The sequence below is a fragment of the Haliotis asinina genome, chromosome 16 (assembly GCF_037392515.1).
Source record: "Haliotis asinina isolate JCU_RB_2024 chromosome 16, JCU_Hal_asi_v2, whole genome shotgun sequence".
NCBI classification, from domain to species: Eukaryota; Metazoa; Mollusca; class Gastropoda; order Lepetellida; family Haliotidae; genus Haliotis; species Haliotis asinina.
This window is the reverse complement of record NC_090295.1, coordinates 38,312,326-38,333,705: the sequence shown is the minus strand read 5'-3', so window position 1 is coordinate 38,333,705 and position 21,380 is coordinate 38,312,326. Positions and strand designations below refer to the sequence as shown.

General features: G+C 37.5%; 1 protein-coding gene across 1 annotated transcript in view; it reads right to left on the bottom strand.

The window, feature by feature from the left end:
* Positions 1-1,849: 1,849 nt before the first annotated feature.
* The window catches only part of LOC137268175 (ADP-ribosylation factor 3-like), a 47,612-nt gene continuing 28,081 nt past the window's right edge, over positions 1,850-21,380 (bottom strand). The window contains exons 2-5 of the mRNA XM_067802707.1: positions 8,618-8,695; positions 6,765-6,838; positions 4,866-5,103; positions 1,850-3,895 (exon numbers count right to left, since the gene is read on the bottom strand). Coding sequence (XP_067658808.1) covers positions 3,648-3,895; positions 4,866-5,103; positions 6,765-6,838; positions 8,618-8,695 — 638 coding nt within the window. The 3' untranslated portion in view covers positions 1,850-3,647. The remainder of the gene's footprint in view (positions 3,896-4,865; positions 5,104-6,764; positions 6,839-8,617; positions 8,696-21,380) is intronic.

Here is a 21,380-nt window from a genome sequence, read left to right as displayed (position 1 = left end):
AGTGGACTGATGAATTGTACTGTCACTCAAAAACTAATAAACATAAGTACTAAATAAAACGCTGATTATTATCAAAACATCAGACCAACTCTGTGGCCTTTGCAGAATTTTTGTTCTAAAAATATGAACGGCTATGAAATCACCATTAAAATATTGGCACAGTTCACTGTTCGTTACAAGGGAGGGATGCAGAGAAAGGGACAGCAAGGTGATCGAGAAACATGTGCACAAGTGTTGACAAAGTTATTATTCATTAATCTGAGCTGTGCCATCTCACATATCTGGCTGTCCCTTTCTCTGTACTCCTCCCTCGTAACAAACTGTGAACTGTGAGTCTGATTCTGACCAGCGTTTCATCGAGTATTAAATGTTTACTAGTTTTTGAGTTAGATTGCAATTCATCTGTTCTTTTTTGAGCTATACAATCTATAATCACTACTTTTGCCAGTGAAATCTAACAGGGTGCCATTGTACACAGAAACCATGGTACTGACTTTCTGAGCCATTTTAAGGTATGGGAGCTACGATCTTACTTACCTTAACTCTAAGATCATTGGGTACAACTGCCCCCAACTCCTTAAAACAGACTTTTAGAAAATGACCTTCATATGATGCTATATAAAACTGTTAAACTGTAACTTTGGTCTCTTTTTCTGAAGTCGATGTCATGTTTCAATTTTCATACTAGTATACTGCAACAAGTACATGAGTTTGACAATATGACAGTCATGGAAAAGTACTTCTTTCTTAAGTCTGGCATTCAAACCCACAAGCAGCAAATCCTGGCAAGAATAAGACACACATTATATAGCACCTTAAGCTTGTGTCCATTAGCGCCAATATCGGTCACAGTTGGCCATGATGGACAATGTAGAGTTTACAGAGCAAGTGCTGCTACATTTATCTTCATGTGCTCTGGGTTCTGGACTGTGAAATATTGTACATCATATATTCAGTGACCCTTTTCTACCAGTGTTTGTCAGTTTAAGTCACAACAATCATGCTTTTATCTCACAGATTTTCTCAGACAAGATTTCAAGATGGCAGTGGGAATGATTGAAAAAAAAAAATTCCTGCAAAACCATGAAATCACAAACATACTAACAATATGATGCTGCTAAGCATATTTTTAATCAAACACAGTTCTACTTTTCTGTCTTTCATTGTGCAAAATATTGGCCATGATAAAAAACTCAAAAACATCAGCCTGAATAAGAAATTAGTGTGATCGTAATGGACAAACATGCTGAAATATTGTATTGAATATATCTGTATCACATATCACAAGGCATCATGTAAAGTCTGGAGCACCACTGATGATAAAACCCATATAATTCATCAGACTATTGAAGACCTCATCGGGTGATAACACGTCTGCAGCAAATATACATTCTCAATGAAGCACTTGTAAAATATCCACACTGTGTCCTGTGCTGACAGAGTTAATGTCTCTGAACAGTGAGTTTAGTTTCACCCCACACTCAGCAATATTCCAACTATTTTACGACGGCGTATAAATATGGACCAGATAATCCAGTGATCAGCAGCATGAGCATCGGTCTGCACAACTGGGAACTGATGACATGCATCAACCAAGTCAGTGAGCCTGACAACCCGATCCCTTTCATCACCGCTTATGTCTCTGAGCAGGATTTCATCTATATATCCAAAGTATTTACACATATTATCTTCTCATGTGCAGCATAAACAAAATTTGTTTGTTCAGTCAGATTTACTACAATATACATACTAAAGCAGGAAAGGACTATACCATTTCTGAAAACCCCAAAGTATGTGCCCCTTGTTGTCAGAACAAAGCACACAAGTTTATACGACTATCTACCAAATATTTTTGAGTTGTATCCCACTCAATAATGACTAAGATACTACAGGATGATGTGCTGTTTAACGTGGGAGAAAGTTGTGGATGTTTGGAAAAGAGGTTATATGGTTCATTAGCCAAAAATCACTAGATCCTACATACAGAAATATGCAAGAATTGTCATGGCTGTGAAGACTATCAAAACAATGTATCATGCTTTATACTGATGAAGGGAGTCAAACCCTTTCTTTAGGTGTGATGGGCAAACACTTTGGCTACACGGCTATTACAATAACCCCATTCTGATGTAAGCCATGCAGAAATAATCAGGAAAATGTTGCATCTTGACTATTCTCCCAAACTGAGCGTCATTTTACACCTCTTTCAGCAATCATGCCAGCAGTGAGTGTAGTGTTTCTTTTGTTGGTCATAAAATTGCTTTGTTCCCGATCCTTCAAACTTCCAGTCTGCTTAATTCTGCAGGTATTGGTGTGGTCAATCATTGATAACAAAGAGTTTGTGGCAAGAAACAGTTCATCCTTTACAATATATGGATATTGTTACAAAAATAAGTAATCGGTGCACACTGTATCTAAAATACATGACCATTTATGTTACCACACACAGAAATGTTGTTTTCTGATTGGCTGAGCGCTCTTTTATAATTTTTAATATACCCTGATTACAAGCGAGCAACATTTTCTATGTATCCGCTGGGAATGCCGAACTCATTTAGTACATCATGGTTGTAATTCGTTATCACAAATAACACTGAATCACGTATGATGTACGACAATTATTAATATTTTGCAAATGCAAATCGATGTAAGGGGGATAACTCTAAATCTGCTTTTCTTGTCGTCCTCAAAATCTAGAAAGAGCCACTAACAAATTTGTATCTGTGCTTCAGATAAATCAAAATTACAATTGAGGTGTTCAGTAAGATAAACACATTGTTCATTTGCCCTTCGGGCTTAGAGAACATAATAAAACATTGAGGGTACATTCACCCATGGAGAAGTGCTGCTGTAGACTGGGCAGTGGATTACATGGTGTACATAATTCTGTGTTGATCTTCCTACTGGCATAAAGTAATCTCAAGCAATAATTATCACTAGAGTGAAGTAGAACTGAGGCCCGTTTCACAACGCTTCCGTACTCTTAAGATCTTGTAAGTTTTCTCGTAGCATCACTACCTCATATACCGTAACACAGGACGTACCCATGTTACGAGAAAAGTTATGGGACCTTAGGTTTACGAGAGCTTTGTGAAACTGGGCCCTGGTTGCAAGGACCCCTGTGTCATTTACAGCGAGGCATTTTAGTTCCACACTGACTGTAACTCTTGCACTTAAACCCGTCACTGACAGTGACTCAGCTAAGTTGATTGTAAATCCCAAATTTAAACCTGTTTTACAACAGTAATGAAGCTGAGATGACTGTAAATCCCACACTTAAACATGTCTTATGACAGTTTCAAAGCTGATTGTAAATCACTATGACAAAGTTAAGATTACTTTGAGAAGTGGGACCCTGCTTACCAGAGAAGCCCAAAGGGCAAACAGTCAGTTTCAAGATACAGACAATTCACAGAATCACTGTCATCTGTTGTTGCAAACATCCATGACCAATTAAGTAAAATGTTTTCAACAATCCATCCTGATGTCCAGAGAGCCTGTAAAAGACATTCTGTTGATCAGATGTATAAATATATATTGGCACCATGTTGGAAGTTTGGATACACAAAGACTCTCTAGGGCTGAAAATAGTAAGGGCTTTACACTTTTCGTCACAGGGACACACACAGGAGGGATCCCTGACCATGTCACGGTGACTCCCGACCCCCCTCAGCCCGGTTCGTCCTCAGAAATAGGCACTTAATAGCACTGTATGCCCGTGAACAATAGTCCATTCCATGTTCTAATGTCTCGGTGCCTTCAGGGGTGGCGACTTCAGGGGGTGGCATGGGTGTGGCCATTGCTTTACGGGCCTGAGCAGAACCTAGTTTACATGCTAGCCAGTCCAAAGCAGTGTACAATCCATCACCTTTCACTGCACTTACTGGCATTATGTCTGAAAATGAAATTAATGCAAAAAGTTATTATTATATAATTTTTAAATAATGTATAGCTTTGAATATGACTAGTGTGTCGTACAGACCCTGAAGTATATATATCCAAGAAAGCCCATGCAAGTCTAGAAAATGTGGCAAGTCTAGATTTCCTTAGCTTCAGAAAATGAAAATGAAGAAAGTCTCAGGGTTCCATTTCATTATATTACTTTTTTGCACTATGACCATTTTTTCAGTAAAATATGTTCATTTCAGAGACTAACTGTTAGTCTAGAATATGACAGGATTTTCTCCATTTTGAGTTCTCAACTAAAGAGCTGGACATTATCAGACAAAGCTGTTGGTGACAGTGTGGCATTTGCCTTTATCTCAAGTGGGGATCCCACTGCTAATGTGATTTCTATCAACGGATGCAAGCAACAGATTTAATATATTGAAGAGGATGCACAGAATTGGGAGAAGCTGGTTGGATGTTTACTGAAAACAATTTGCATTATTTCCCCACAATTTAATCTAGGTCATTGATTTTAAAACATAATAACAAAAAATGAGAAAAAGACAAACCAACTTCACAAATTGAATTCCAATAATTTTGTGAAGTCATTTTCATGGTACGAGAAATGAGTCTGTTTCCAACCCTCTCAATGTTGTCCTAAATACTGGTAAATAAGTGAAAATTTTAAATGTATTTGCCATCTTGGGAATCCTGCAAGATGCCTACTTCAACCACCTCAGCGCAATAGATTCCAATGTCATTATCAAGCAAGTGTTGACATTTCGACATTAGAATCTATGTCAAAATGTGGCTTTCACAGAAAAAAGAAGTTGTGTACTGCTGCATCAACATGTTTAACTCTCACTCACTCACTCACTCACCCACCCACTAACTCACTCACTCACCCATGCACCCACCCATCCACTCAACCACTCACTCACCCATGCACCCACCCACCCACTCAGTGTAAGACTTACTCCAAGGGTGTCGAAGGTTTTTTAGTCCAAGTTTGTCGGATATTTCATCGACTGTCATGGTGTTCTCCAAATCCATCTTATTGGCAAGAAACAAGAACACAGCATTCGAAAGTTCATCAGCTGCCACAGCAGGTTTGATGACATCATAATTAAGTTCATCAAGGCGTTCCCGATCATGGCTGTCTATCACGAACACCACAGCATCTGTGCCTTTGTAGTAGTGGCGAAACAATGGACGCTGGGAATGTGAAACTAGCATGTCACAAATGATATAATCACACACATGAATCCTTTTGTTAACTTTATAAAAAAAAAATGACCGTTCATAATTGATGATGATGATCTTTGTGCAGTTGCATGTACAATGTGAATACCCTGTCCCTAAATTTAATGTACAAGGTAAGTGACCCCTCCTGCATGTCATGTACAAAATCAATGAACCCCCCTCCAGAACATGTGAACAAAATTGATGATCCCCCTACACCCCTGAACAAAATGTGTCACCACCCCTTAAAATCATCACCACCACCCCTAGCCATAAATTATGAATGGTCTCTTCACATTCATGTTTCCGGATGTGGATACTTTGAATGAACTGGATGAAGATCTCAGTGTTTGTCTGGTCCAGACTTGAACATTTAAGAGATGTTCACCTACTTGCACCAGGTGCAACCTAAGATAAAGACCTAGTTGCACCAGCCAAAATCCACTTGCAACCGCAGTGTGTTAAAACACACAGAGGTTTCAGTGGACATTAACATGTTTCTGAGATGTAACACCTATGAACCCACAGCAAGACAGAGACAGAGCTGATCCCAGTTTACAAGACCTGTCTCTCAATAGCACTGTTTTGGTGCCACAGCTATTCAACATTTAGAAGAAAATGCACAGACATATTTAGGCTTAAAATGTTAGGCATACTGAGGGAATAAAATTAATAAGGGATCACATGAAAGCACAAGTGTTTCTTTATTATTTTTTAACAGGTTCCTTCACAAGCTGTGTGATACAAAGAAATAATGTGTTACAAGAATGTATTTTCTGTAATTTGTACTATTGATTAAGTGATAATTATTATTTGGGTCACAATATCTAAAGTTTTGAGTGATATTTATTATTGGTCACATTTCGTACCATAAATGTTCAGTGTTTTTTGTACTTTGGCAGCAGGCTTTAAGGTAGCGCTTTATAGTTATCTCCCTTTGAGTTGTTTCAGTTAGTTGTGTGTACTTAGGGGAGAGAGACTACGAGTGAATTCTACGTCAATGGCAAGGGTCATATTGTGCTCAAATGTTCAGGAATCAGTGACTTTGTAAATGACACTGTACACACACAGATTAACAGAAGTAAACCAACCTGCCTGCCTCTCCATCATCGCTTGACCCACATAACTGCTGCCTGACCGCTTGCCATGTTACATTTCGTACTGTTTCTCACTCTCAAGATAAAACTTTGGTGAGTTGACATTATATTTGTGACCATTATTTTTGTGACTCAGTTGCATTGTACATGAAACTTCTACTGTGAATCTTTGTATCTTGCTCTTGTTTGCTGAATACATATTACTGAAAATTTTAAACTTGTCAGTGTCGTATTTTGCTGGTTCTGAGAGGATTTCTTACACCTTTTGTCACAGAAAATTATTAACCATAACAGAACAAACACTTGTGCTTTCATGTGATCAGATAGATTTTTTCCCTGAGTTACCTTCAGAAAGCTGGAATACTGGTCAGCCGAGAATGTATATAACACATCACTTATACATATAAAACACATCACTTATACAGATAATCAGAGAGATGGCACATCCCTTTATTACTACACTGTATTTGTCCCACTCATCACATCTAGTATTTGCGTCAAACAACATTATTCTCATTTTCAGGTGGATTTACTTACGATTTTGTCTCTGCTGCCAATATCCCATGCTGTGAAGTTGATGTCACGGTACTGGATTGTCTCCACATTGAAACCTAGACACAGACATACCAACAATTATAATATCTTGATGATGATGTTGATGATGATGATAATGATGATGATGATGATGATGGCTCACCCGCCAGGAAGTGAAGCACAGTATTAATGACAACAGACATATAGACATAATAGACATAAATAAGAATTCTAAATATTTCTGCAAATACATTAGTTCTCACAAAACTTAGTTCACTTTCACTATTAAACATATTTTGATATTCAAACTTGGCTAATGGGGAAATTGAAAGGCCCGCATATATGTAATCATGCCCTTGATTACACTGGTCATGTCAAAAGCATAATCTGTTGAGTTTAGTTTTACGCCACACTCAGCAAGATTTCAGCTATATGGCGGTGGTCTGTAAATAATCGAGTTTGGACCAGACAATCCAGTGACCATCAGCATGAGCATCAATCTGCGCAATTGGTAACCGATGACCAAGTCAGTGAGTCTGACCATCCGATCCCAATAGTCGCCTCTTATGGCAAGCATAGGTTGCTGAAGGCCTATCCTACCCTGGACCTTTACGGGGCTGTTTATTCAGTATCAGAGCAGCAAGCTTTAGACTTGTCATATGATGAAGGGTTTATCTTGACCTGTTAAGATACTAATATTAATCTCCAGCAAACTGTCACTGACACTAAATATTTCCCTGTTCATGTTAAGATAGAGAACTGACGCCTAGTTTCATGGCTGGGTGGTCCCTCTCTATATTACACTGACCAATACAGAGGATGATGTTTTCAGGTAAACATCTCAAAAAATATTCCATTACTAAAGAAAAGCTATTTGTAGATAGTAGCTATGAAATATTTGAATCCAACTGTTTGTATTCCACATCCGTGTCTGAAACTACCATGAAAATAAATATATTCAAAATATGGCTTCTAGTTCAGCCTGGATACAATAGTTATTCAAGTAAGTTGGAACATTTATTTAAGTATGTTGCATAATTTCTAAACTAGATGTTAACAATGAATGATAGTCTAATTGTTCAAAATATATCAATGACTTTTCAAATAAGACCCAGGTATGAAAGACTGAAGAATATTTTTCTTACTTTTCAAACTGACAAAGGAAAGAAAAGTTATTATATTCAAGACTGGTAAAAACAGTTTTGAAAACCTTCCACAAAATGTGCTTCATCATCATCATCATCATCATCATCATCATCATCATCATCAGACTATGTACATTATAAGATTTGTGAGGAAGGATAAAATCTTTGAGTAAAGCTCATCACAATTTTACACACAAAAGTACTGTTCAGTCAGTCCATGCAAGTACATATCATAAAAGTGGAAATGCAAATCAGATTCATACAATTTGAAAGAGAAAGGACATAAAAAAAATGCATCATTAATTGCTTGGCCAACAGAGATTTTGGATAAATGATTACTTGTCATCACACAGATAGTCTTGTGTACTAATTGTTGTCCAGTTGGATCACATATTTATGAACATGTCATGACACAATCACAGATGGATGAGTACATGTTGTATTACCTATTGTATTAACGGTGGTCAAACACTGAGATGGCCAGGTAGGTGTTGCATTACCTATTGTATTAAAGGTGGTCAAACACTGAGATGACCAGGTGTATGTTGTATTATCTATTGTATTAAAGGTGGTCAAACACTGAGATGGCAAGGAAAGTGTTGTATTATCTATTGTGTTAAAGGTGGTCAAACACTGAGATGGACAGATAGGTGTTGTATTATCTATTGTATTAAAGGTGGTCAAACACACACATGTGAAAGTACGCTTTACCTATTGTAGGAATGGTGGTGACAAGTTCGTCCAGCTTCAACTTGTACAGGATGGTGGTTTTACCTGCACAGTCAAGTCCTGAAAAAAACCCAACACATTCTTAACAAATGAAATCTTGCATGTTAGATTTATTACTTTTTCTAAAAGTATACAGATCACCTTCTCACCTATCCTCCCATCCACTCACTCACTAAGTAAGAACATTTGATTTCAATTTTTTAACTTGTTCACTCAGCCACCTTGTTTACAATTTCATAATTCACTCACTCACTCAGCACCTTGCTTTCAACTTCTGATACACTAAGAGGCTTTGACTTGAAGTAACAAGCGAGCAAATAAAAGATGTTACAAAAGATGTTTTGCATACCATTTTTTAAATAAAATATACAAATTATCTATTTTGAAAGCCAAACCAATGATATTACACTTGCAGAAAATCCTCACAATAAGCAGAGGCACATAAAACCTGCTTCCCTGACAACTAACCTGGCAAAATATGTACAATACATGAGAACATGTTGCAGAGACGAGATAAACAGACACAGACAGAAATATCAGCAACTTGGAACAAGGTTAAATGCTTCTCCTCAAAAAGAAACCTAGTTTTTACAAGGGACTATGTTGAAATATTGACGAGACAGCTGCAGACTGTCAGACATCTGGACTAGTCAGCTGGGAAGCATCTTTACTACAGGAACTGGTACATCTTTCAAGTACTTTCTGCACATACAGGACTGTGCTAGCCTACACTGTGCTCAACAACACCAGGGATCTAACACTATCATAATGATCTACTGGTCTGTAGAGTTACAATTCCAACATAATTTATGACTGATCTATTTGATCACAAAAGCCACTCAAGCATTCCGCTGAAACTGTATGTTCTACTGAGCACAAGACTATTACCTTCAGACACCAACAGAGTCATTCACTAAACTGTGGCATTAAACACATCGGCATTTAAGGTGAAACAGAGGTGTAACCAGAGGGTTGAGAATCTATGATGACACCAGTCCTGATTTCTCAAAACAAAGTTACATCTGAGTTTTGACTTAAGTGACAGTTTTTACTCAAATTTGAGAAAACTCATTTCCCAGAAAGAACTGAAATCGATAATAAACTCAAACATAGTAGACAGTTTGATGAATAGTATCATGAAATGATAATTCATACCAAAATTCTTTATTAATTGTAACCAGTACAAGCAATATATTAGCATTCAAATATTAGGAAAATATGAATATAGAATAGAGGTTTCATCATGTATCAGTAATAGCTTAGACAAGACTCCTCTCAAAAGTAGTAAAGCTTACCTCACAGACATTCTATTGAAAAAGGTATAAGTTATGACCACACAATTTCATGGTTAAAAGCCTAGCCTGAGGTAATCAGAACACCACTGTAAGACAAACCATTCACTAAGACAAGGGTTATGTCTAGACAGGTTAATAAACTGCTTTGATGAGGTAAACATGCCATCACCTACAGTAAAATAACATTATGCAAACACCAGTTAAGGGTCGTTAAAGATCCAGCTCAGAGTAAGCAATCAAGCATCCAGTAAATGTGCCAACAAGATTAATGTCACTTAGATAATAGGATTAAAAGATTAAGTACTCCCCCTGTCTGGTCACTGAAGTCGTAATGGTAGGACACACCCCATTTTGTTTATTCTGTATTTCATTGACTATTGTAGGTTACACCCATTTTTGTATCAGTCAGCAAATTAGAATCTTTGTATTGTTTAAATTGTAGTGAAATAGTCTCCAACTTCATTTGTCCATCAGTAGGGTTTAGACTCCCAACACAGGTCAGCTCTAGCCCTCAGCCCAGAGGGTTGTACCGACTCTCTGTGGCCACCCTTGTTACTCCATCTCTTGTAAATAAAATTGTAATTAGCTTCTTGTGACTTCGTATTCTTTGCTGAGTTAATTCCCCCAAGCAAACCAGCACGCCAGTTAGATAAGGGATTTCACTGGTACCCTCACTTGGACCCGAGATCCATATCATAACAGTTTATTAACCTGTCTAGACATAACCCTTGTCTTAGTGAATGGTTTGTCTTACAGTGGTGTTCTGATTACCTCAGGCTAGGCTTTTAACCATGAAATTGTGTGGTCATAACTTATACCTTTTTCAATAGAATGTCTGTGAGGTAAGCTTTACTACTTTTGAGGAGAGTCTTGTCTAAGCTATTACTGATACATGATGAAACCTCTATTCTATATTCATATTTTCCTAATATTTGAATGCTAATATATTGCTTGTACTGGTTACAATTAATAAAGAATTTTGGTATGAATTATCATTTCATGATAATAGAATGCTTATGTTGTCTGGGCTTTTATATTATAAAAATGCATCTGCATTAAATACTCATCTGTTTCAAATTGTCAAACTCAGTTTGAGATTTGATAAAAACTTAAGTTTGTTCTGAAAAATCAGGGCCAGGTGTTTGTGAGAAATACCCAGGTAAGCATAACATCTGCTACTTGCAGAAATTAACACAACAGTCATAAAAAGGTTAGTAGTTATCCACTATCTGGTTTCTGCCACTGAAGAATTCTTCAGTTGAATGGTTCTGTGGTCAATGTCCATAATCCAATGGTCAATGTCCAGAGACCAGATAATCCAATGGTCAACGTCCAGAGACCTGACAATCCTGTGGTCAATGTCGAGACCAGATAATCCAACGGTCAATGTCCAGAGACCTGACAATCCCATGTCTCATGTCCAGTCAGATCCAACAATCCTATGGTCAATGTCCAAAGATCAGAAAATCCTGTGGTCAATGTCCAGAGACCTGACAATCCTGTAGTCAGTGTCGAGACCAGATAATCCAACGGTCAATGTCGAGACCAGATAATCCAATGGTCAATGTCAAGAGACCTGACAATCCTGTGGTCAATGTCAAGACCAGATAATCCAACGGTCAATGTTGAGACCAGATAATCCAATGGTCAACGTCCAGAGACCTGACAATCCTGTGGTCAATGTCGAGACCAGATAATCCAACGGTCAATGTCGAGACCAGATAATCCAATGGTCAATGTCAAGAGACCTGACAATCGTGTCCAGAGATCCAACAATCCTGTGGTCAATGTCCAAAGATCAGAAAATCCTGTGGTCAATGTCCAAAGACCAGATTACCCTGTGGTCAATGTCCAGAGACCAGACAATCCTGTTGTCAATGTCCAGAGACTGGACAATCCTGTAGCCAATGTCTAGAGATCAGACAATCTCATGGGTAATGTCCAGAGACCAGAGAATCCCAGTTTGTCATTGTCCAGAGACCAGACAATCCCATGGTTGGTGTCAAGAACCATACTCCACATTGTCACAGCATGAGGCACCACAACACTGATATCAAGGATTGATAAGTAAACCTCATTAAGACAATAACACCTTTATCAAACAGATTTAGACCATAAAAGATTTATTTATTAACTTTGTAAGTAAATGCATGACAAATATACACCTTCCATGCCTCACATTTAGGACATAACATTTAGGACATAACATGCATTGGACTTACTGTGACCTTATCTAAATACAAAACAAAATTATTTCTCCTGATAGTCATGTTCATCCTTTAATTTGCCTAATAATTCTTTGATACAACCCCTACAACCTGAACCATCAGTTGTTACAAAGATCTCTGGGTCTCCTGTCAAGATTTTATGGTTAATTAAACATTGAGACCTAACAAGACATCCAGTAATTTGACAGGGATGTAGAAGACCAACCAGCTTAATCATTTCTGCTTGCTACACACTACAGCTTGTAGCAATCTCCTACTACAGATACAAGTCATTACATGGTGAATGCAAGCAGCAGGGTTCCTGGTAGAGGAAAGGCCACTGACATTCAGACTGGCTGATAACAAATGCTTGTGTTTTAAGACTGTGACCTCAACCAATCAATCACTGCATTCAGGTGAACAGCTGCTCTAATTTAGATATAAAAAGTACAAATCAAACTGAACTGAATGCTTCACTAATCCATGAAATTATATAGATTTAGAACATTTGTTTGTATTTTTAATATAATTATTGAAGGTTATTACAGAAGCTGGTGTTTCTTAGCAAAGTATTTTCAGACGAGATTGGAAACATCAATCAACATTCAGTACCTTCATCTTAGGAGAGTCTCTAAAAACAAAATATGGATTTAGTTTTGCAACACTATATTTACATGTCTGAACATTCACAAAATTCTGTCACACTTAGAAATAAAATTAGAAAAAAATACTTTCTAAAAAGAAAAGGAAACAACAGAAAAAAAGAAATGCAACAGGTTAGCTAGTGCTAACTAAAGATCATTTCTAAATTAGTTTGCACCATGCTGACATAATTACTGTACTTCACACTGTTGTAATAACTACATCCTCTTCAAAATGTGATGAACCCAAGTTAAAATAGTGGCCAAAAAAAACCATTTTGTATTACTTTTTGCAATTTACATATAAATTATGTGTCAGTCAGGCTTGAAGAACACGAAACAGTCAAGAATGATAGGCTTCCCAGCCCAAGTCCAGCTGGAAATAATTTGTTTAAATATGTTTATAGCCAGACGAGTCTAGTGTAATTCCTGTGAAATGCAGTCCCAGGTTCTGGATTACATTTATAGCTACCTTAATGAGCACCTGCACCTGCGTCAAACATGCGCCACATCCCACAATTCAGCACAAGTTCAATCTGATTTATGTTGCTGAAACTTTGAAACATAAACTTCAAGACAGAAGCATATGGACAATAGATAATTGCATGTTGGCATTGTCGGTATCCACAGGTTTAACAGCCTCATTTCAATATAAAATATTGTTAAGTGAATAAATATTGAATCTTTTTGTCACATTTCAGAGTCAGTAAATGCATGGTCATATGGTTATTATGAGCTCACGAACTTCATGTTTGAGGCAGCGGTCTTTAAGTGAATCACATTGAATACATCTGGAGGTGAATAACACAGCCTTCATATCGAAGTGAATCACACTGCCTCCATCAATGTGAATACAGAATATCGAGTGATACAGATTAAGATCATCGTGCTTGAAGAGTAACATGATGGAACAGCCTCCAGATCTGTGATTCATTAGTTATGACATCAGTTTTATATATAGTGAGAAGCATAGACTAGCCCTTAGACCATGTACATATATCATTTCAATAGTTGCAAATAGACCCAACTAAATTGGAAAAGTGTGAATTTATTCTTTTCCCTCAGAGGTTACTCAAAGCATAATAATCTATGTTCTAACATGGCCATAATTTCCTAGATCTTGTACAATCTCCAATACAGCAAAAAACCGCAACACGAATTGTCTCCTTACTTCTCATCCCATCAGAACATATGTTAGGTCAACGTAGATCCATTATGGTGGCTGCCATGCAGTTAGTTCATCAATATGTGAAGGATAGAATCAGTATTTCATGTTTTAGTAAAAATAAGAAACTAGCAACAGAAAGCTAGGCTACAAATATCCCTCCTCTACCGATGACCTCTGTTGTTGTGACACACAAGACGTGTAATGGCTAGCTTATCCATGGTCAACGAGGGCATCCATTGTCATTACATGACTGAGTTCTGTCTAGATGAAATGTTTGCGCATCACACAGTGGATGAGGGTCCAGTTTTCTCGAACCATACAGAAATTACCGGAAATTACCAGGGCTTTGTGAATGATCATTTTTGAAACAATGTCACTGATTGCACAACTAAATCTGATTGCAACCAATCACGAATCCTGAACACTGACACCACGAAAGGGTCATATTAGAACAGGGGCTACGTGGGAAGATATAACTTGAGCAACGTCGGTGGGAAGAGATTTATGCAGTGAGCAGAGAGATAGTGATAGCTGGGAGGGCTTAAAAGACTGTAGAGAAAATAATGTGGTTCAATGACAGACTTGGATTAGAACAGAGATATCACTACCAAAGCTACACAAAGATGACCAACTTGTCAGACCAACTTTCCAATATTATCCCGGGACAGAGAACTCATATGTTACACTAATAATGAAACAGAACTGTGAAAGTCTAGGGTAGAATAGTCCTTCAGCAACCCATGCTTGCCATAAAAGGAAAGTATATGCTTGTCGTAAGAGGCGATAAATGGGATTGGGTGGTCAGACTCTCTGACTTTGTTGTCACATGTCATTGGTTCCCAATTGCTCAGATCGATGCTCATGTTGTTGATCCAGACTAGAGACCGCCACCATTTAGCTGGAATATTACTGAGTGTGGTGTAAAACTAAACTCACTCACTCATAATGAAACATGAATTTTATCTTGCTTCGCATGACAGACCAGATTACATATGATGATGAATTGTATACATTAGACGTTCCAGAATTGTTTAACCCATGACATGTGAAACTGGACACATTAACAAATACAAGCTGACTATCTTGTTTGTCAACATGTTTCTTCCCATCATGCAATGTGCACTTCACTTCCTGTCTGCAACAAAAAGTGACATCCAGTGGCAGGGTAAATGTTTTGCCCTTTATCTGTTCTGGAACGCATGTGAGGGTTTCAGCTGGGAGATTAGGTGTTCTGCTCTGCCAATTCTCTGATAACCTTTATACTCCACTGTGAGTTCATGATCTCGGTGTTCATGTCAGGAAAAGTCATTATGGAAATTTTGGTTTTCCCATTCTGCAATGTAGATAGTCTGTTTACAGGCAGATAAGATAGGAGCATGTGGCATGTGATAAATATGATGTATATATCACATTTGATATGTAAATAAGAGATAGCAGAAATTAGAGAAATCTGATTTTTTTTTCATGGTGATATAAATTTACTAAATGCACTTCAACATATTTTATGGATATGTTGAAAAAAAATCGTTATCAACCATTTTTTCAGTTTTTCTAAAATGCCAAATCTGTTATCTCGATAAATGTAATAACACATTAGACATATCAGATTACCATTTGTGTATATAAAATAGGAAAATTCAAAATATTTACATGAGACAAAGTTTGGGGGATAAATTTGCTCCTGGGGTGTATGATAGTGATTTTCATGGGTGTATGGGAGTGATTGCAAGGCAGCATGGGAGACCATCAGACACAAGCTCTGGTGGGACAGCTTGTACACAGTAATAACTAAACATGTAAACCTCTTTTGTAATCAAACCATACATTTGAAGTGAGTGAGTATCGTTTAAAGCCACTTTTAGCAATATTCCAGCCATATCACAAAATGGGACACCAGAAATGGTCTTCACACATTGTACGCGTGTGAAGAATAGAACCTGGGCCTTTGTCGTGAAGAGCAAAGGTTTTGACCACTGGGCCATCCCACAGTCCCTATACATTTGGAAATTTGATCTAAGGGTTGATAACAAGTTTACTAAGCATAAATGTACCAGAAGGAAAGCTTTAAGTAATGATCTGTTTGATTGGCATTCTTGTTTACTTTCATATATAAGCTTTAAGTAAATCACTTGGAACTGTTTCTTCAACCTGTTACCTTGTGAGCTCTCCGAGACGACTTAATGCCACACTCCTCCTTTTAGAAAAAACTTTCTATATATCCCAACATTAATAACTATTTGTATGAAAATTATCACACAGGTTAAAATGTTTAATTGAAATGAACAAAGTCAAGTTCTCAAATAATAGCATAGTTCATTTAGGCCAGGAACCAAGTCTTCTTTCGCAAAGAACTTTTACTAAGGTTAACCTCAACTCCCATTATTTAACACTGCACGCAGGTTACCTTAGTGACTTACAATCACCTTACTGCTTTGTGAAAGGAGGCCCAGTTGCAAAAAGTGATCTCAGCATTATGACCATTTCAAGACTCAGCAACAAACTATATGTACAAAGTGTGTACATACATATTCCAGCCCCTCAGTCTATCCAAATACATCTGATTAACTTCATACCAATTTCTGTACTTTTATAAACTGTTGGGAAAATGTTTCCATCTTTGACCTAGTCCCCTAAAGTTCCCAAAGCTGCCTGCAGGGAAAGATGTCTTAACACTACAATAAGATTTTCCTCGTGCCAACCTGATCTCCTATTGGTAACTGAATGTAAGTATCAGATATGATCAGCATTAGTTCTGTACAGATTTTACATGATGGTGGTGAGTGAGTGACTTAGTTTAGTTTTACGCCACACTCAGCAACATTCCAGCTATATGGCGGTGGTCTGTAAATATTCGAGTCTGGACCAGACAATCCAGTGATCAACAACAAGACCGTCGATCTGCACAATTGGGAACTGATGACATGTGTGAACCAAGTCAGTGAGTCTGACTACATGATCCCGTTAGTCGCCTCTTATGACAAGCTTAGTCGCCTTTTATGGCAAGCATGGGCTGCTGAAGACCTATTCTACCCTGGGACCTTCACTTGTCCAAAGGTGACTTAACCCAGTTAATTAGATTTAATAACAACTACTACAGCCCAAGTTTCCAGGTTCATGAACTTCGAGTCCATTTGCCAGAATGGTCTTTTGGAATCATTTACAGTACAGACAGAATGCCAATGTTACTGAACTCTGGGTTGAGACACGTCACAGACTTGACCAACTGTCGAAGCACCACATGACCTATGACATATGCAACAAGCACTGATGGGAGAGTCACATGACCTGTTGCCCCGTGTTATTCAAAACCCGAATTACAACATTCCAGCAATGTTTGTCACAAACATGAAACCAGACATCTGACATATCAGTTGACATAGTGTACTATTTGTGCAAATGGCAGGTCTTTTCCTGTGTCAGTATAATATGTATTGAACATTATCTGCATGGACAATTACCGCCATAGTGAGAGACGTGGTATCTACATAAGCTTGGACAGATGTGTTACATGTGATATTTACATAACGCATTCATTCACAACTCCAGACAGAAGACAGGAACTCAAGGTCAAGTCAGATCATTAAATATAAAAACTGGGAGAAGCAGAGAGAGATGCACAGACAATTCTGTATTGATAAGGAACCAAAACATTAGCATATCTCCACTTGAAGATTGAGTTTGTCAACATTTGATGACTAACTCAGTTTATAGAATCGATCTTGGCAGCAACTGTGAAGTGACGGTAATGTCGATACATCATGTGTATTAGAGGTACAGGAGCTATAATATTTCAAAATGCATAAATTATGATCAGTTACGTTATCAGACTGTACTATTTTATATACTGTAAGCTACAATTAATTTCAGCAAAGATATACCGACAATTTTGGGACCATAAAGTTTGCATTTCTCCACTCGAAGATAGAGTATATCAACATTTGATTTCTAACTCAATTTTTCCATGATTTTTAAGATGGACGCAATTGTGAAGAGACTTTAACTATTTTAATACCATAATCAAGAATTAATTTCAACATGCAACCAAAATATATTCCCATCTAGATGTCTTGTGAATCTTTCTGTGGTATGATGACAATCCAGGAGTGTCACCATCTCATCTACCAACAAGCAACAATGGTGACACACACAAACCTGACTCTCAGTGAAATTCAGCAACAGCCTCACATCCTGATTTACTTGTAAAATGTAAAACATCACATCTGAGTGAGGTCCCATTGAGAAAAACATTACACCTTTTAAGGTTCTTTGAAAGAAGAGAGCAGTCCAAAACAGCAATCAGCACCCAAGATGGGTACATCAGGGCCCCATTCCTGAGAAAGCGATTGTAGTGCAAAGATGATTGCAACTCCCATACTTTAACATAGACTTCTGACAGTCATAGCACTACTACGATCGCTTTCAGGAATGGGACCCAGAGCTATAGATAACCCATTGGGTCAGTGAGTTAGTACTTGCTTGTGATCATCAACTGGGTATCCTAATTTTCCTTTGTGTAACCAAATAAATTGTACTCACCTCAATCAAACTCATTTGGGTGTTTTGCCATTTTCCATTGATTCTTAAATATAATAAAGTTTAAATGTTAGTGCTTGTTATTCATATTTGATCTGTAATATGTGAAACGATAAGAAAGACTGCAAGTTGCCAAATTCATGTCCTGAAATAGAACCTCCCAAAATATTTCAGTTATTTTATCTATCCACCTGTGTGCAAGCAAAGATTTGATATTTTGGAACTCCTGCACTTTACGGGTCCCTGTGTTTGGTAATTAACCCTAAACCTAATCTAACCCCAACCCTAATCCTAACCTAATCCTAACCCTTACTCTAACTTCCAGGGACCTGTAAAGTGCAGTCTACCCAACATTCTTGTGTGAAAACAAGGAAGATCAGATTTATTGAGTATTTACAAAACTTCAAGTGTCCTTGTACGCAATAGACATATGAGCAACTGAGTCTTCACATAAATCTTTGAGTAAGTTATGCAGATATGCAGTTTATCTGTACCTCTGCTACATTGATAGGACCACTTTCAACTGACAAAGAAAGGACAGTCTGACACAGTTTACACACTTCATGTGATGATGTCAGTTTGACTTTGAACAACATTTTATCAGTATGATGTCTAACAGCTTGCTGCTGATACATCAGTGATGTAGTGAAACTGAGACCTGCACCTAGTCTGTCTCAAAGTCCCTGAACCAAATTATTTAGCTTAATGCCAAGCCTTCTCTGCAGTGCTAAAGCCTCAAATGAAGCAAGTCTAAATTTCTTCACGTTCTGAATCTCTGGTCTCCCTGGAGCTCCTTTTCAATTAAATGGGTTTGTTTGTTACTATCTGAATTAAATATATTCAGAGACTAAGCCTTAGTCTAACCTGTACCCACTATCTCTTGTTTCTGGCACACCTGGAGAATGAAACTCAAGCTGCTTGAAGCATTAATATCACACATTAAACATTATCACAACATGGCCGATGTGCTGTGTTTGACTCAGACATACACATAGCTCAGTAAACATACTGCATGGTCATAAAATGTTTATTTCTCAGCCAAATCATTCTTATCTTAATTGACTAAGAATAACGCATCTCCCTCATGTGTTTTTTATACCTTACGTATCAGCAGGATTCTGAGGAAGTCGACAAAAGTAATAACATCAAAGTTTGGGTGAGGTATTTTATTACTATTATCGACATAATGGTGATATATTTCATATCAATAGATACTTAAGTGAAATCAACACTTCTTCAGGCATACTTATATCTGGGTTTGAGGGCTACCGTTTGTGTATCAAATACTTAATATAATGAAAATTCAGCTTTGAGCGATAAAGATTTGAGTGATCATATACAATAGTTGATAACTGTCTTATAAAAAAGATGGTTTAAAGATTCACTGGTTCAAAATTAAGAAAAGGGATTGAAAACCAAATGGCTTTTTTCCTTTTAACATCCTACAAATAATTAAGAAATGCAGTTCATGCTACCACCATGTATAGTGTAATAAAGCACACTTTCGCCCTGAATGATACAATGGTTCAGGGTGAAAGTGTGCTTTATTACACTACACATGGAGGTAGAACGAACTGTATTTCTTTTCTGAGATGCCGTATTTAATAATTTCTAAGCCTAATTTCAATTAATCTATGGCAGAAAACAAACAATGGTGTGTCTGACTGTTACGAGTGTGTATTTTCTGCATATTTTGTTATTAATTAAGTAATAATTATTATTGGGTCACAACATTTAGTGTTTTGAATAATAATTATGATGGGTCACATTTCGTATAATAGATGGTCAACAGTTTTAGAATTCTGGTTTTCAGGAAATTATCTGCCCTTGGTTTTCTATTTGTTACTTCTGGGAGACTGCTAGAGATTTCTACAGTGATGGCAATGGTCGTATGTGCCAGAACTTTTGAGAAATGACCGAGTATATATATATAAGGCTAGTTGCCTTGTTGAGACTGGGATACATCACTGGAGCAGCATCATAAATTGCTGCCAATGTTTGAATCTACATTAACCACTGTCAGACTGATCGCTGTGTTACACTCTGCATGACTGTTTATCTCTCTCACTAAGACTTTGGTGAGTTTGCTGTATTACATTTTATGACCCATTGCCTTAGATTTTGTCTCACTTCTATTGTATTTGAAATAAGTTTTGACTTGTGACCTTGTATAACTTGCTCTCTGGCTAAGATCTAATGATACAATATATGAATGTTTTAGACTTGCCTTTGTCCTGTTTTGCTGGTTCACAGTGGATTTCTTACATCGTTTGTCATGGCAAATTCTTAACCGTAACATGATCTATATTAAGATTTCTTTCACATGGCTAACATGATGAGCTGTTCTTTTGACGTGTCAGCCCCCTACATTAAAACAAACATTACTAGAAAAACAAATGATGAACAGTTTGGTGACGGTTTATGTTGGGGCTTTCTGAATGTCATTCAGATGGTCTGCAACAAGCTTATTCAGTTCACCTAACAGTAAAGGTTTGCCTCGTCTTTGCTGTACTAGTTCCGTCACTTCTGCTACTTTGTCATTAGACTTAGCCATCAGGTAGGATTTCTTCATAAATCTGACAGCGCTTTCCCCAAGACTAACATCCAAAAGTTTGCTAAAGTGTTTTAGCAGTTCTTGTATTGCCATGTTCAGATGCATATTCTGCAATTTTTACCTGAGTCTCAGGAGAATAGTGGTTATTATTTCTCTCCCGCTTGACTCCGCGTCGAGTTGTTGTGTTGTCAGTTGTCAAAGAACTCTCCATTATCGTCTTGTTCATGGCTTCCATACGAGCAGCTTTCTCAGGTGTGGAGGCCTTGGACAGGTCAGGTAAACCTAACGGCTAGCGCTTAGTAACAGTAACAAACTTCAACATGATTGTGAAGTATATGTCTGTTTAA